Raw genomic sequence first — 17,402 nt, 5'->3', positions numbered from 1 at the left:
AGCTTATTTCTAAATTTTATATTAACTGGCACCCTGACTGGGTTCCCAGAAGAGCAGTATGAGGAGCACTTCCGTCTTATCCCATTTTTCTGTCTTTAAAGGGAAATGCGAACTTCACAAAGACTTGGGACCCTCCGTGGGTCCGAGCATCTTAAAATCTCAAGGGCCCTTGCCGCCGCTCCCAGGGGACTGAGGACTCTGTGACTCGCTGTAGGGACTAAGCATTTCTTCCCCCTCTGATCCCGGGGTGGAGCGCACTCTCTCTGTACAATTCATGCGAGCTGACGGTTCTGACTGGGAAGCAGGGGTGGACGTTTCCTAGGGTTTTTGGGAACAGTTGGAACATAATTCCAGAAATTAGAGCACTTGTTATTTGTGGTTCTGTCTATCATGTGGCTCTAATGGCCGCAGGCAGCCAGGGAGGAGGGAAGGACCGCGCTGTGGGGAGGCGGCTGCCCAAACGCCTTGTGGCTTCAGACTCCGTCCTACATAGCTCTTCTCTTTTCGGTCAGGGCGGCCATGCGATCTAAGCTTCCTCCAAATACCGATAAAGTGGCGTCAACAGACACATGGATGCTCCCAGACCCGAGGCTCTCCTGGCACCAGCCCCTTCCCTGAATTCAAAGACGCTGGTGGGACCCAAAGCTCGATGCTGTTTTGGCAATGGCAGTGGCTGAGCCAGATGGATTTCATTTGGCCATGAAAGGGTGCAGATACGTGTTGAGCTTTGGAGGCTCCCCCAGACAACGGCTACAACTACGTCAGCTCGGGCAGTGCAAGAATTTCAGCACTGGGCATTTTAAAATCCTATGTTGAAGCGGCAATAAAGTTGGGACCCGCAGACAAAAGCTATCAAGCCCTCAGCTTACAGCCCTAGCGCCCTCCTCGTGTTGCTGGAGTTGGGCCTTGAGAGAATATTCTGAGGGGAAGAAGAGGCATTTCTATTTTCCTGGTGAAAGTCCCGGCTGCTGGCGGGCTAGAGCAACCGTAGGCGTCTGTCAGCTCCACGTCTAACCGTCCGCCGTGGAGGAGGAGGCGGAGGGGAGGGGGAGGCCCCCAGCAGCTCATTCTTGTCATTTTCTGCTGGGATAAAATTTAAGGGTGGAAGAAAAAAAGGCAGCAGGAACTACATTGTGCCATGGCCGTGGAAGTCACTGAAAACTATGTGTGCCCATGACTGTCCAGACGGGAAGGCTTTCCCTGTAAAATCATTATTTTTTTCTACAGCGAGGGAGACAAAGGGGGCGGTGACGGAACAAGGTCGAGCATGTGTGCCTTTAGACAGTGTGCCTGCCGACATTGGCTGGAATTTTTTTTCTTTGCTTCGCTTTGAACTGACATCAGCTTGTCTATAGGACCACCCAGCAGGCGCCCATGGGCAACCATTCACTGCTGACCGGCCACGGGGAGAGAAAGGGTCGTCGTCCTGTGTGTTTTTCCTGGGTCGTCGACTGCGCGGCCAGACTCCCGCCGGGGCCATCTTCCTTCGTGGATCAGATCAAGGGAAGCCCCGCCCCAGGCTGGGCACCCTGAGCCTCAGAAAGGCTTTGTCTGTAACGGTGGGAGCTTAGCGATTTAGGGCCCCACAGAGGACAAGGTTAGAGCATTTGCTATGATGTGTCCTGGGACATGGAAGCAGCTGTGTCTGATGACCACCAGTGACCACTGGGCCACCGGGGCAATATGGTGACATGAACTGCTGCCTGCCACCTGCATGGCGTTGCCCGGACTTTGCTTGTAGATTCTTTATTTAACTGGTTTTCTTCTTCTCCTGCAGCCCTGACATCTGGGAAAGTGAGACAGGGGACAGGCTGAAAACAGAGGGGCCCTCGGAAGTCTTTTGCGGGTTCTGGCCCCCCGAACGCTTGCAGTTCTGTTGCTGGGCCTGGCTGGCCAGATGGCCGGCCCTTCCGAACCGCGGCGAGATGCAGATGGCCGTGTCAGGTAGACTCAGCTGGCCAGGCCCAGGGAGGAGACCGCTGGGCTCCTTGAACTTTCGCTGAGACCAGAATGAAGTCCACCCGGCCTTGCAGAACAAAAGCCCCTGGCATGAGCCACTGACTGGTTCCCCTCGGCGGGCTCTCGTGTTACCACTGGAGTCGTGGAATTGGAATGACTTGGATGGGATAGTCAATTGAGGGGCTTAAATTAAATTGGACATTTTCTTTAGCGACCTGCCTGTGGCCAGATTTCTGTTTTCATCAAAATATATTGAGCACCATGACAACTCCTGTGGACCCTGCGGCGGATTATTAACGACATGCGGGATTTCGGCAACAGACCGTGGAGCTGGGCAGCCTCACGAGAGGCCTCAAACACTAAGCATCAGGAAGAACACCTCAGAGTGGCTTCTATTCTTGGCAGTCACACCTTTTAAAAAATTCTTTGCTTGACTTCTTTTTTTCTCTCTCTCTTTTTTTAAACCAGTTGCTAAAAATAAAAACTGTTCCCTAAAAGATCCAAATATCAAATCATGAATTTACTTGTTTGTTCATGGGGGAGGGTGGTGAAAAAAATAAGAGAGCTCGTGGCTGAAATCAGAAATCAAAAGACAAATTCACTATTTGTTTGAATGGCCCCCAGTGGCTAAATGGAGTCACGCACTCACAGGGCTACCGAGGGGGGAGCATGTCAGGACGGTCCCAGGACATGACTGTGGGGTGGGGGGGATCAGACACAGGCTAGTCACACCTATCACTTAACTGTCCGTGGACCCGGAGTAGAGCCTCTCCCCACCCCCAAGGTTTGGCTGCTTCGTCCTTCATGGCACCAAACTTTGAAGTTAGGTATGCAAAGACATCCCTAACACGATTCATGAGAACCGTGGGCTTGTCCTTACTCAGACTTGGGGAGACTGGCTGATACAACAAAAACAAAACAAGGAGAGCCCTCCCTGTGGAGTGAAAGGGACCCTGTGTCAACGGTCCATCAAGTCAATGTCTAGACTACGTAAAGGAGAGAGAGCCGGCAAGGTCAAGTGTTTACCACGAAATTACACTACACTGTAAAGAGAACCAAATGGCTTTTCCCTCCATAAAGAACAGACTATGAGCGCACAGAGGGTCTCTATGTGGGGAGATTTCTATAGCTTTCGGCTTGGATGGTTCTGCAGTAAGTTACTGACAATGTGGCGCTGTAGGGAGGCTCACTGCGTGCCCCCTGAAGTCTGGAGAACCGCCCACGTTGCAGGACATGCGTGGGAAACCCCGGGATCATCCCGACGCCCCTCCAGGGCCCTCCACACGATGCGGGGCGTCAGCTTCCGGGCAGGGCTCACCAGAGACGTTCAATGGAATGTTTCTTGGTCTCCATGCTGTGTTTCTGTCATGTGGATGAGTTGGTGTGAGAGCCAGAGCCTTCCCTATGATTCAGTGTTGCCATTTCCAACAAGACACCACCGGCCTCGGTGAGGCGGATAGTTATAAGACAGGGCTTCTATTTTTTCAACATTTTTAAAAATAGAAGATGGAGTGATGAGGTCAACGAAGTTTGCTTTTCCTTGGAGAGAGACCCCTTCCTCCCACCCATATCCCCTTCTGACCATTGCAAAAGAGCTCAGCCCAAGGAAAAGGGGTGGGAGGAAGACAAATGAGTGAAATAAGGCCAGAGTTGGCTGCTGCCAGGAAAAACACTCGGACTCAGTGCATTTGTTCTGTCCACGTCCCAACGCTGCGATTCCCAATCAACTACTCCTACCAAGGGGTAACGGGAAACAGCCACACTGGCCCTCACACTAGTGGCTTGATGAAGCCTCGGACCATCCAGTAAGAGGACAGGGCCCCCGACGAGGCGGGGATGTCTGTTTAAAATCCCCTTGCTGGACAAGGACACGGCAGGCTGGGATTTGCAAAGAGGGGTGAGCCCGTTCACAGAAGTTGTGGGGGTGCGGTGAGAAGGAGGGGGGCCATTCGAGCATCCTGGCCACAGAGAGAACGTTCCCCATGTCGGATCTGTGGACATGCGGGTTACTAATGACAGAGGCATCCCTGTGGGCTAGGCTCTCTGGGATGGAGACGCCCCCCTCCCCCCCCCCCCCGCCCACCAGCTCAGGTGGAATTAATTAAAACAGGCGTGGAGCGTGCAGCGTGTCCAGCGCCTTCCCCGGGAGGCACCAAGCACACAAACCAAGACAGTCTTGAGTGGTGGGGATGAGTGGGGGCGACCATGGTGCACCCCTGTCCTCTGTCCTCGCTCTGCCTTAACGTGGCAACAGAAAGATAGAACAGTACTTTTTTATTTTTTTTTTAAAAAAAGCAGAACGCTCATGGTTTCTGTACAAGTCAAGTGCTTTCATTACCTTTGACACGAGCTAAAATAAAAGTATATAGGCTCTTAAAAGTCAAGATCAGAACTTGCTAATGAAGTCACGAATTATCCAGAAGAGAGCTGCAATGGCGGCACCTGGCGGAGTGGCCCGGCCTCCTGCCACTCCGGGTCCGGGCTGGCCTCTGTGACAGGAAGGCCCCGCCGGGGGCGGCGGACACCCACTCAGGCTGTGTTCTCACCTCCTGAGTTTCTGGTTTCAGATAAAAGAGGAGAACGGCCCTTAAGAAAGCAAAGAACTGGGGGCGGGGGCGAAAATCAGACTTCCTTCTCATAAAGCGAGGGGCTGTTTTCCTGGGGATGATGGATAATGGCATTTCAACTTTTTAAAGATTTTAATGGAGAAAATGGAGGCAAATCACAGAGGGAAAAGAGAATATATAAATAAACAGAACAAGGTAAAGTTTCAACAGGAGCTTCCTTAAAGTAACTTTCTCTCTCTTTCTTTCTTTCTTTCTTTCTTTCTTTCTTTCTTTCTTTCTTTCTTTCTTTCTTTCTTTCTTTCTTTCATCTTTGTCTGTCTTTCTTTTTCTCTTTCTTTTTTGAAATTGTAAACCCCATTTCTGGCTTGCATTTGGTAAGATTCCTGCTCTGGCTTTTATTAAAAACAGACTTTCCATGGTCAGAATTCTCCATCGAAAGCTAAACGTGAATAGGAGTCAGGGTCCTGGCAGAGTGGCTCCGTGCGCTCAGGTGCGCCCCCCGCCCCACCCGGGGTTTCCCTCCCGGCGCCCCACGCGGGCCGGATCGTGGGGGCTCAGCGCAGGGCAGCCCCCTTGCTCTGTCCCCTCTGAACGCTCATTCCTGTCTCACATCCGAGGCTCGGCAAGGCCGGGTCAAGTTAAGTCTGGCTCTCACTTGAGAGTATCCTAGAAATGCTAAAGAACACAACTGCTGCCCTATAAATTCCCATCACAGACACATGAAACCTGGTGTCCCCTTTCTCCAGCTGGGGCTCCCAATTCCTGTAGCCACCTTCTGCAAGCGAGCTGGGAAATGCCGGGGGCACCCCCCCCCCTGCTCCGCCCCACCGACATATCCGTGTGGCATTCCCGGCGGCTCTCAGGGGCGCTGGCAAGCCGGGGGTCTGCAGCCAGGGGCCAAAGCAGCCAAGTGGGCAGGCAGAGGCATGCACGTTCATCCTGGGCACAGGCAGCACCGGGGGCCCTAGTTCCTTCTCGTAGCCCAACAGACAGAAAGGCCAAATCCTAGGCTCCTGGGCAGGACCCCTCCCAACCGCCCCATACACTCTGCTCCAGTGGTCTTCCTGGCACAATGATAGGTGCTCTCCCAGTCAATCTGGGCTCCCTAAAATGATAATGTAACCTGGCCGGTAGTGAGGCTGGACGCTGGTACATAAGGGAGAGAGCCCTGCCTTGGGATTGTCTAGAGACATTTCTAACAGTCACACTGGGGGAGTGCCAGTGCCATGTAGTGGGAAGAGGCCAGGAGGCTGCTGCGCACCCTAAAACGCACAGGACAGTCCCCGTAACCAGAGCGTCAGCCGCGTCTAGGCCAAGAATCCCCAGTGTTGTGGCTGGGGCTCTGTAGTCACGCTGCTTGGGGTTAAAGCCCAGCCCCTTGGGGGCCGGGGGTGGGTAGCCTCCGGCAAGCTGCTGAACCTCTGTGCCCTGTCCACAGAATGGACCATGAGCTGCCTCATCAGGCTGCTTGGATTCAACACAAATGTACCGGCAGAGCAGTGAAGGGCGGTGCCCCGATATAGTGAAAGCCCATCAGACATGAGCCATTGTTATTACCGTTATTACTAGGCATTTAGCTCAGTGCCAAATACATCAAAAGCCAAACCTATTGCGTTTAAAGAAAAAGATGTGTCTGTGTGTGTGTGTGTGTGTGTGTGTGTGTGTTTTGGAGTGCATATATCCTCTTTGGTTAGGGCCAAAATGATAACGGTAACAACCACAATACTTTACAGTTTATCAGACTTGTTCAAACACCTCATCTCACATGACTGGGGCAACAGCCCGCTGACTCTGTCCCTGCCTCACGGATGAGGATGTCTTGGCTCAGAGTTTAGTGAGTGGCCCATGGACTGTGGCAAAGCAGGTCTGACTCCACACCCCCTGCTGTTCCCACGACAGTGCCTTCTGCTCACTGGTTTCAGAAGCCCCTGTCTTCCTTATACCCCAGACCCCAAAGACAAAAAGGAAGCCTGGTAATCAGAGGTGGGGGGCGTCTCAGGCTTCCCGGTTGGGCGGGAGTCACTTCTGTTACCCTGCATAGTAAGGTGTTCCTTCAAGGAACGTACAAATATTTGAGTTCTTTGAACTGAATTTTAAAAAAATTAACTTGCTGTATGGGTTAATGTTCTTTCCTTTTCAAATCCTTATTATTGATTTAAAAAAAACCCCACCTAATTCCTTCTATTTTCAAAATCTCTGATTATGCACGTTGTACGCACTTTGATTAGAAAGGTAGGAAGGGGAGACCTAGCTTTGCCTGTCTATGTGTTTCGAGTTCCATTTGCCCCCTGCCTCTTTCGTTTCACAAGTAAGGGTGCAAATCTGCTTACAAGAGTCAGAACGTATTCTTCAAATGCACCGTGTTCTGTCTCCTAGGTGGCCAGGGACTGCTTGTAGCAATCATTGTGTCTATGTAAAAGTTTTAAGCACAGTTTTAAAACAAACTGCAGACCAATCAGACAGATTTTTGCTCTGCCTACACTAATGTTAATAATACTGGGTGTAAGGGTCATAGTTCAGAGGGCGGACGGATCATGTTCCTTGAAGTCTATGGTTTCTGAGAATTCCTTTGGTGATGAGAATGCAGGGCCTTCACTGGTGAGCCGACCATGACCTTGGAGCACACAGCTTGCCTCAGCCTGGCCGCGGCTCTTACATTTCAAAGCTCTCCACCAAATTCTATAAACAGCTGCCAGCATGTCAATCATCAAGACCCAGTTTTCTGGAGTCCCGTCCAGCTTGTGCCAGGTGGTAAAGGGGAGGTTTAGACCACACTGGGGGGGTGTTAAACGGTGTAAAAGCTCGGCTATTTCCCCAGGAAGCCCTTCCCAGGTGAAAACTGCAAACGTATATGACGATCTCTTTGCAGCTGTCTCTGGCAAGTGACTTCTGTCTGTTGAGCTACGAGAAGAGAAGCAGAGCACCGCACACAGTCGTCCGCGCAGCACACTTACCTGGGGACGCTGGGAGGGGCCCTGGTGGGCCGGGAGGGGACTTGCGGCGGGGCTCCAAATGCATCATTGCTGTTGGGGAAGGGCGGCAGCGGGCCCGGCCGGAACGGAACGGGGGGCGCCCCTGAGTGGGGTCCTGGGGAGGGGATGGCAGGAGCGGGCCCTCGGCCGGATGAAGGCCGAGCCAGGGGGGTGCTCAGGGTCGGCCTCCTTTGGGTGGTAGGGCTCGGAGGGGGGGACCTGAGGAGAAAGAACCACGGTTTAACACTCCTACCTTATGTCTGAAGTCATCTCAACAAATATTTTATAACTTCCTGATTGCTTTCATTTGTTTATTAATTAATTAATTTATTTATTTATGTATTTATGTATTTTTCTGAAGTGAGAAACAGAGAGGCAGAGAGACAGACTCCCACACTCGCCTGACCAGGATCCACCTGGCATGCCCACCAGGGGGCGATGCTCTACCCATCTGGGGTGTTCCTCCAATGCAACTAGAGCCATTCTAGTGCCTGAGGTGGAGGCCATAGAGCCATCCCCAGTGCCCGGGCCAACTTTGCTCCAACGGAGTCTTTGCTACTGGAGGGGAAGAGAGAGACAGAGAGGAAGGAGAGGGGGATGGGTGGAGAAGCAGATGAGCACTTCTCCTGTGTGCCCTGGCCAGGAATTGAACCCGGGATTTCCACATGCTGGGCCAATGCTCTACCACTGAGCCAATCGGCCAGGGCCCTGAATGCTTTCTAAACATCATTTTCTGACTGAGAAACCCAGATACGTGTTGGGAAAACTGGAAGGTATAAGAGAACAAATGCTGAGAAGGCAGCCCCCCGCCCCAGCACTCTGCAAAACAGCCAATTGCAGCTTCTTTTTAACTATAGGCTACAGTAGTTTCTCTCTCCATATAAATTCCTTTCCTTTGTACATAAACATTCTACAACTTACTTGTTTTTAAGCTTCATGTGAACTTGACTGTCTTCTCATTTTCGTACTTATAGAACAGCCTTGTTCTTGTTGACAGCTGTGTAATATTCCACCATATGGGTGTGTCGTATTTGTTGACAGGAGTTGGGATGACCTGACCCTACCTCTCACTCCTGAACTTAAAAATATTTTTTTCTCCCTTTTTAATAAAGAGGTTTAAGAGAGCACTCCCCTCAAAATGACACTGACCCGGCCTGGCAGGTCTCAGGAGACCTGGGCCGCCTTCCTACCTGCGGGAGTGCTGTAGCCAGGAGTCGTCGACGGGCGGCGGGGCGGGGGTGAAGGTCGTGGCCGTGCTGATGTCGCCAATGATGACGAGGGCCTCCTTCAGGGCCTGGTGCATGCGCAACATCTCGTCCCGGCGCTGAGCCTGCTCAGCCGACTCTTCCATCAGCGTGTTCTGGTCCTCGGAAGAATAGAGCTGGGCCAGCAGCTCGGAGTTGATGAAATCTTTCACCTGGCGGGTCACCACGGAAGAGCGAGATGAGCGTAAATGGGCAGTCACATGGGTCGGTCAGAGCCCATGGACAGGGTCCACAGACGTGCCCTTTGGGAAAGGGCCATGTGGCATCTCTGTCCCCTCTGATTTTCTCCATCCTCCACGCAATCCTCAGACTCGTGCCAGCAAGTCCCCCACCCTCCACCTTATGGCATTGCCAAGAGAGAAAAGCACAACATAAGTTCATTGACAAGAGGGCCAGACTCCGGCGTCACCAGGGCAGGCCCTTGGCAGTGCCAGCGTGCCCACAGTGCTGTCCAAGGCTGTGCAGCTTGTTGGCAAGGGAGGGCGCCGGAGGGACAGAGTGGCATCGTCCACAGGAGACAATGACGTCAAGAAACCTGTCATTGCATAGGTCACCCATTCCTTGGCAGTCCCAGTTCCTTACCCAGCTTTTACCAAAATCCCTGGAATACCAGGAAGACTCTAGGTGTCAACGTGCTCTCAGGCCCTGGCCAGTTGGCTCAGTGGTAGAGCGTCGGCCTGGCATATGGAAGTCCCGGGTTTGATTCCCATCTGGGCACACAGAAGAAGCGACCATCTGCCTCTCCATCTTCCCCCCTCTCCTTTCTCTCTATCTCTCCCTTCCCCTCCCGCAGTTAAGGCTTCCATTGGAGCAAAGTTGGCCCAGGCACTGAGGACGGCTCCATGGCCTCTGCCTCAGGTGCTAAATGGCCCCAGTTGCAGCAGAGCAACGCCCCAGATGGGCAGAGCATCGCCCCCTGGTGGGCAGAGCATCGCCCCCTGGAGGGCGTGCTGGGTAGATCCAGGTCGGTCGCATGCGGGAATCTGTCTGACTGCCTCCCCGCTTCTCACTTCAGAAAAATACAAAAAAAAACCCCCAAAAAACAAAAAAGCCTGTGGCATTACCACCCATAAGTCAATATTTATCTACTGCAGAAACCTATGTAATTATACCAGTTAATGTACAAAGAAAGCGATACACTCTCTGCCTTCTAGATGTTCACAGTGGAAGCTACTTAATGGTGATGAAGATTGACAAGGGGTCCCACGGTTGACAGACAGATAAAAAAAAACTGAAACAGGGACAATTCACAGGAGACATGGCTCTGAGGGAGGGAGAACCAACCACCTTTCCTCAAATCTAAGATGCCACTGACTTTAAGACACCCACTATTTTATGTGCCACTAAGAAAGAAAAGAAACACCAACAGTTAAAACTAAGAAGGCTGAGACACCACTGGATGTAACAGGTGTCTCCATGTCAGAAATGTTAAAGGTGGAAAAAGCGACCCTGAGAATCATGGAACGTGGTGCGTGCCAGGTGCCTTTGTAAGTTTCTGACTTAATGCTCACTGCGTACCTAAGAAACGCATTGTTACCCCAACTTTGGAGATGAAGGAACAGATGTTCAGAGAACTTTAAGTGACATGCCCAAAGTCACCCATGAACCTGAGCCCCAAGTCTTCTGACCTGGAGGCTAGTGCTCTTTCCTTCACTTTGACGGGGCGCTTAGAAAAGACCATTTATGTCTAAGTATCGTTTTCGAGTGGTGTAGAAAGTACATGAATTAATATAAGCGTAGAAAAAGAAACCAACTTGGACTTTTCAGTTTCTCTGTTAAATGAGAAGACGAATACTTCTCTGGAGTCACGGATTGTCTCAAAGAAAGGCCAAAGGCCAGCGTACGTAATTGTTAGAAGTTCAGGCAGACGGCAGAACACCTGTTCGATGCTCCTGGGTGGTAGTTACACTTGTAAGTCAGAGATGACAAGGGTCTAACACACTCAACTTTGCTGTTTTATTAACAGTATCTAACCATGCAAATAATTCTACTCATCAGACATTTCAGCTAACTTGCAGCTTCCCTGTGAAACAAAAAATAAAAACGTCCTCCGCACATATTTTGTAAACCAAGAGTGACTCAAATGTGGAAGTAATCAAACACACAAGGTGTGTTCAGACGACTGTCTGGAAGAGCGGAAGGCTGACGTGTGACAGCTGTGGAAGGTAAATGTGGCCAGGTAACGCGGGGCCAGGCGCAAGGGCCTTCCTCGAATGCCAAGGAAAAGTGTTTGAACTTGATCCACCTGGCAACGGGGAGCCATGGAAGGCTCTTCAGCAAGAGAGTGAAACAACAAAAGAGAGAGCGTCAGGAAGATTAATCTGGTTGTGATTGGAAAAGACTAAGCAAGTGGAGGTAAGCACAGATCGCTTATGAGACATAGCTCACTTACGAGAGCGGAATCCAAGCAAGGCTGCAGTGAACTAGAAAAGACCGGGACGTGTAAACGACAGCGGAGAGGAAGAAACAACTGACTTGTTTGGAGGTTAAGGGCAAGGAAGAAAGGAACAAAGCACTGAGGTTTGGGTGAAGTGGGAGAAGAGAAAATCAGAAGTCAAGAAAGACCAGTTACATTTAGAGGAAAGGCAGTCAATTGGGCTGAAAGATTTACTCCCTTGTAAACACACTGGCAGGGACCCACGGAGTTGCGGGCCTTTGCACGGATCTCCCACTGTTGGGTGTGTGTGCACTTGGGAAGGGATGGTGCTGCTCCAAATTCAAAACCAGACAATTTTCCTGGCATGGGCCGTCGTCGGTTGGGCTAAGCTCTTTGGAAGCTTTACATCTTCCTGGAGTATCACTTAGAATCTATTAAACACAATTTAAAAGAAGATCCTTCCAAGAATAGATTTAAAGCAGATCTGAATTAAGAAGCAACTGTCAAACAAACCTCGACATAAAATAGTAAGGGCCTGTTGCAGCATTCTAATCAAAGCCCTGCCTTGAATCAACCCTTCCACATCAAAACGGTACACACTAAAACCTGCCGATTTCCCACATGAGTGGGCAACGTTCTGGAATACTCTGGGTATGATTAGCATGGCAACACGGCGTGGTGGTTAGGACCGTGGGCCTGGGAGTCAAGGCGGCTCTTCATTGGAGTCTGAGCTCTCACACTCGCTGCTCTTGGGCAAATAACTTACTTAACCTCTCCGAGACTCAGGGTGCCCTTCTGTAAACAGAGGACAATGGAAGTAGATGCAAGGATGAATTCAAACTGCCTTGCACGGTGCCCAGCATTGAGCTAGTGCTCCCCCCCATCAAAGCTACTCTTTCTACAGCGTATGGGCCAAACTGGCACTGGTCCATGAGGCAGAAGAGCAAACAGAAAGCTGTCGCCACAGTGCAAGCTTCAGGTGATGGAGTTCAACTCAGAACCTAGGGTGACATTTTGTTTTGCACCGAAATGAAATGTTAGAAAGACTCTTCTCTCCCTCTCCTGCTAGTTGGGCGGGGGAAGGGGACTTGGGGGAGTTTCCAGACACGTCAGGGACTTTCTGAACAGTCTGAATGTCAAAGGGACAAAAACTGAAATCAAGGATTCTGCATAATGAAGAGGCCGAGGTCCCTTTCAGATGGTGGCACATAGAAAATGGCCTCACAGAGCACGACGTACACGAATTATGCTTGGATGGGACTGTAACGTAAGATTCATGCTTTTCACTCTAACACCTTGTAACCTGTTTGTCTCTGTTCACACACACACAAAATCTCACACACAAAACCTCATTCCAGCTCAGATTCTACGGGCTAGATAAACAGCCATGACTGCACCACGCTGGCTGCTCAGCGTAAAGGAATGTGTGGTCATTAACGATGCTCCACATGGCTCCTCTCTCACGCTTTAACCCTTCTCTGGCAACTGGAAGTGTGTCTGGGACCTTCACCTTCCTCCTCTGTCTTTATCACCAGGACTATTTTAAAGCCCTGGCAAACAGGAGAGCCGTTTCTAGAGTTTTCGTACATGCCAGTTACTAGGGAAACCGATTCCTCAAACGCTGTCTGTTTCCAGATGGGAGGGTGGCAGCGTGGAGCACGGCGAGGGGGCTCATTGACACAAAGACACGTAGGAAGCGTGACCGAGGAGTCTGAAGAGGCTGCATGTGGGAGAGGAACTTGGTTAGCGTTCTGTGATTCTTCGAGAGCTCACGGCTCTCTCCTCTCTCCCTCTCCCAGGGATTTTGTTTGGCTAAAGACCAACAAACTGTTCCTTCTTTAAAAAGTCCTGTCCTTTGACTTACAAACTCAATGTTGTGAAAAAAAAAATTAAGACACAAAGAAGGCTGTGAGATTCTGTACTTGGAAATGCTGAAGTTTAAGGGCAGGCAGAACTAACTAATCTGAGGTGGGAGAAGTAGGAGCATCACCCCTGGCGCGGAGGGGTGGGGTCAGGGGCGCGGGGGCGCAGGGCCTCCTGGACCCTGGTCGCACTCTGTTTCTGCAGCAGGACGCTGGATTCCTGACCCAGGGAAACAGATCGGTGCTCTGGTATTTAAGACGCACTTTCCTCTCAAATAATGAACATTTAAAATAACATTCTACTCCATCGGCATTAAAGTTACAGTGAGTTTTGCAACTTAGGCACATGTTACTAATTTTCCACCAAAGTGCCGGTGGCCCAGGAGAGGGACTGTGGGTCCCCCCAGGGGTCCAGGAGCACAGGCTGCAGCTCTCGGGCCAATGGGGAAATGCCCTCGGGCTCCATATTTGCTCCTTAAAAAGTTTCATAAAATCTTTAACTCTTGCGTGCATTATCTGGGCTTGTTGAAACACGAGGAACAGGGTTGTTTCTCATAATTTAAACAAACCACATGAAATCTTCGAGTCCTGTGGACCTTCTGGGAAGACAGCCCACATATAAGCTAAAGGGGATGGGCGCCCCCTCTTTTGAAAAGGCTGCCTAACCTTTACGGTCTTCCTAACCTCGCCACAGGCATATTTTGGTGTTGAAATGGAGAGCAGACCTGGACTGCGATCTCGGCCCGACCAACCCCAGCTGCACGGTCCTGAGCAAGTACCACCGCCTCCCGAAGCCTCCATCCATTCCAACATCCAGAATCCGGGGAAGCTGCGGGTACCCAGACATGTGGCCGGCCACTCCGCGGGTTCCAGCTCAGCGTTACGTGCCCCTCTGCCAAGATGTTTTCAGAATGAAGCTGGGTCCACCTTGATTCTCTGGCAGAACACGTGTGGTGGTGGTGGTGGTGGTGGGGCTACAGAGAAGAGGCCCTCGGAATGTGCCCGCCACGGGGTGTCACGTGTGCGCTGACTTTCAAGTCCTGGACCAAACTCGGAGGCTTTGACCGCAGCCCGTCCAGAGCGACCGCCCGTCATAAACTTGCTATTTCTTTGTGTCGCTGTTACCTGGTATGTTTAAGCAATGAAACAGCTGCTGCATTTCAATAGACAAAGGCTTACAGTATGTCTGAGGCAAGGTATTTATTGCTGGCTTTAAACTTCTTAAACAATTCCATATGGAGACTTGAGTGGCAGAACACTTAATGTAAACTTTCAAAGGAAACTGCCCACAAACTCTGAACCTTAGGAAACTTGGCTGAAACATGTTCTTTTTCAGGAGGCACAGTGGCCGTTCCCGTCCGTCGCAAGGAGGACGGGCCACGGCAGCGCTTTCGACAGGGACCGTCCACAAGGACGGGGCCCGTCCGGGGCCACCATGTGTCTTGTAGGGCGACAAGTTTTCCTACCCAAAGCCGTTCAGAGAAACCGCAGGGTTCAGTGGATGGAATTCGCAACGAAGGAGTCAAAAGCTTCCTTTTCTAGTGGGGATTCTTTGAACAATGTGCTCAATGCTCTCTTCACTTCAAATCAAATAGAAAATCAACACGTGCGTGACACAGTGCTGGGGTCCCCACGTTTTCTGTTCCTTTGTACTCAACAGGGTGCTTCGGGGACAAACCGAGAGAACTCAGCCACCAGTCCAGTCCAATGCCACAAGGGTATCAGCCCACTTCAAAAAGTGGATTTCTATTTTTACATATACATAATTATACATAACTTTAAAATATATACTATACATCACTACATAGTTTTACATAGCTGGCAAGAACGCAGATACAATAATACTCAAAGAAAAGCAGGCGTTCTAGACATGCAGAACCGTTGTCTGGTAGGTACGAAGAGTTCAACTGAGCACAAAGGTAACCACAGTTTCGTGAGACCCCGGCGTTCTGTGATGTTTTGTCCCCTCCACCCCCTACCCCCCATATTCCAATTAGCCTCTGCTTCAAGGTTTGACCTGGAAGTCTTACATGAAGTCTTAATTGAAGTGTATTTCCCAATGGCTCTGAGGCAAGGCCCCTCCCAGGACACCCTGCAAGCTTCCCCTCCAGGGCTGCTGCCCCACAGGTGGGGGGTCAGCCAGGCATATTGAAGAAGCAGGCTCAGCAGTGAGGAGCCAGGGCCACTGCCCCGTGTTTCTCTCTGTGTGTGTGCACGCCTGTGTGTTTGTCTTGAGAAGGTGAAAGTGGAATAGATTTGCAACAGGGGTCTTCCCCCCCCCCCCCGCCTCTTAACTAATTTGTGTCCAGTGACTCCTCGCAGCTCTAGACAGGAAGTGCTATTTCCTGCTCCGACGATTTAATGCGGTGCAGGGCAAGGCGGCGTTTGAACCGACGGCAGCCCTAATGACTCCTGGGGCAGCAGCGAGAAAGATAAATGATGCTTAATCAGGGGAATGTTTGAATAAGCCAGGGCCTGGATACTCCATGGCAAAAACAACCTGAATTCATTTAAGCCAAGTTAAGAGGGCAATTTTAAAAACACACAGGCTATTTGTTTAGTGTTTCATATTTTTCAAAGTGGCATGTGGCCCCCCTCATTACGCTCCGACAATTCTCCGGAGGCAGCCCAGTGTGCTCACGGCAGGTTTGGCATGACTTCCAACTCAGCTGGGCCACCTGATTTGCGTCAGGTCACATGGCAGGCAGTGGATGGAGCTTAGGGATATGCTTCAGAGTTTCCAAATTTGCAATATATTGCTTACCTGCTGCTGCTACATCAAAGGCATCCTGCTCACCTTGTCGGAGCTCACGAAAGGTGTGTGAAGACAGAGCTATAAGCAGACTGTTTACATGAGTGCTTGGGGCTTCTCACGGTCAAGGGACACATAAGGTCACAAACAACAAATGGACGGTCATATTTAGAAAAATGATTTGGAAAGGAATCTTGAAATATGGACAAAGGCTATTATAGTTCTGAAATAGCAGGGACTTTTATTATGGCTAGTATTTTACATGTGGAGGAAACAGATACAGAGAAGTTCAGTGGTTTGCCCTAGGTCAGTGGAGTCTCTAGCAGAACCAGGATTCGGGTCCAGGCTGCTCCTGAATTTCCATGCGGGGCTCTTTTCGGTACTTTGCTGTCTAATATTTACTTGCTACAAGCCAATGCGCATACTGTATCATTGGTTTCAATAAAAAGATGGCCTTAGAAGATAAGTTGGGATAAAATGGGTGGTGTCACGCTTTTTAAGAGCTGGGAAAGTCTGCTATAAGACACCCCAGGCTAGCCTATCTTATCTAAAAGATAATTCCACGAATACAGTGTGGCATTATTGGTACTTTTACAAAGTAGGTACCAAAAGAGGCAACCTGGGCCTCATAATTTAAATATTATATCATGACTACTGTAAAGATAATCACGAAAAGGGAAAGATTCCATACAACGTAGGTCACCCAACGGCAGGTCTGGTAAGACACTCTGAGATCTGTGGCCATGTCATCATCCCAAGGGGATGGGACACAGAGCCCTTTCTCAGGTTAAAATAGCATTCCATAGTTTTTAGCAGGTGAAAATGATCATATTAACATAGTGTGTGTGTGTGTGTGTGTGTGTGTGTGTGTGTGTAACAGAGAATAAATATCTTTTGCCTTTAATCTCAAAGTCTAGGAGCCAAGGCATCTGGTTTTACTGTTGGCTTTGCAACTAGTTTATACCTTGACCCTAGCAACGCTCTGCTTTCCTGTGCGCACACTGCCACCCTCCTAGAGAAGAGAGTCAGCCGGGGATACCACAGTACCGCAGTTAGAGGGCTCGTGCTTTTTTTCTCAAGGTCTCTTTCACTGGTCAGCCCCTGACCACTTGTAATGGAAGACGCTAAAACTGGGGATAGCTATTCCCGTCAGCCAGAGAACACAGCGAGGAAACCGGACAAACGGGGAGCAAGCTTCACAGTGGGAAGGGCGTGGAGCTCAAGTGAGCGGGTTTATAACTACTTACATTATTGATCATCAGGTGCATTATCGTTTTGGGAATCAGGTCTCGGATACATTTGTTGATGATCGACATGTAGGAGTCCACCAGGTTGCGAATGGTCTCCACCTGCCTCTCCAGTTGGGGATCCATGGAGAAGTTTTCTGCTTGGCTGTTCTCATCGTTTTCAGTCTAACAGAAAAGAGAGGAAACGTGAATTATGTCTCATCCATTCGAAAGAAAGGAAAACACCAGACGTTATCAGAGGATCGACTTCTGTTTACTGTATTGGGAGTCACAGCACTAGCTGGTAACATCTTTATCACACAGCCATTAATTCTGCAAAGAGATCAGACCCTGCAGTTATTATTCCTCTTGTAGCCTGTCACAACTGGGGAGGGGGGAGCAAGCATTCTAATTCTCAATGA

General features: G+C 50.3%; 1 protein-coding gene across 4 annotated transcripts in view; it reads right to left on the bottom strand.

Moving 5' to 3' along the window:
* The window catches only part of DNM3 (dynamin 3), a 433,678-nt gene that overhangs the window by 22,213 nt on the left and 394,063 nt on the right, over window positions 1-17,402 (bottom strand). For 3 of the 4 annotated variants that reach the window (XM_066261164.1, XM_066261161.1, XM_066261163.1), the window contains 3 exons: window positions 17,002-17,166; window positions 8,689-8,915; window positions 7,481-7,717 (listed from right to left, as the gene is read on the bottom strand). In XM_066261164.1, coding sequence (XP_066117261.1) covers window positions 7,481-7,717; window positions 8,689-8,915; window positions 17,002-17,166 — 629 coding nt within the window. Of the gene's footprint in view, window positions 1-4,066; window positions 4,517-7,480; window positions 7,718-8,688; window positions 8,916-17,001; window positions 17,167-17,402 lie in introns of those variants that run through there. The other variant, XM_066261165.1, reaches the window with a different exon arrangement.

This window comes from Saccopteryx bilineata, chromosome 2 (assembly GCF_036850765.1).
Source record: "Saccopteryx bilineata isolate mSacBil1 chromosome 2, mSacBil1_pri_phased_curated, whole genome shotgun sequence".
Lineage (NCBI taxonomy): Eukaryota > Metazoa > Chordata > Mammalia > Chiroptera > Emballonuridae > Saccopteryx > Saccopteryx bilineata.
The sequence above is the reverse complement of the archived record's forward strand: the minus strand, read 5'-3'. Positions and strand labels throughout refer to the sequence as shown.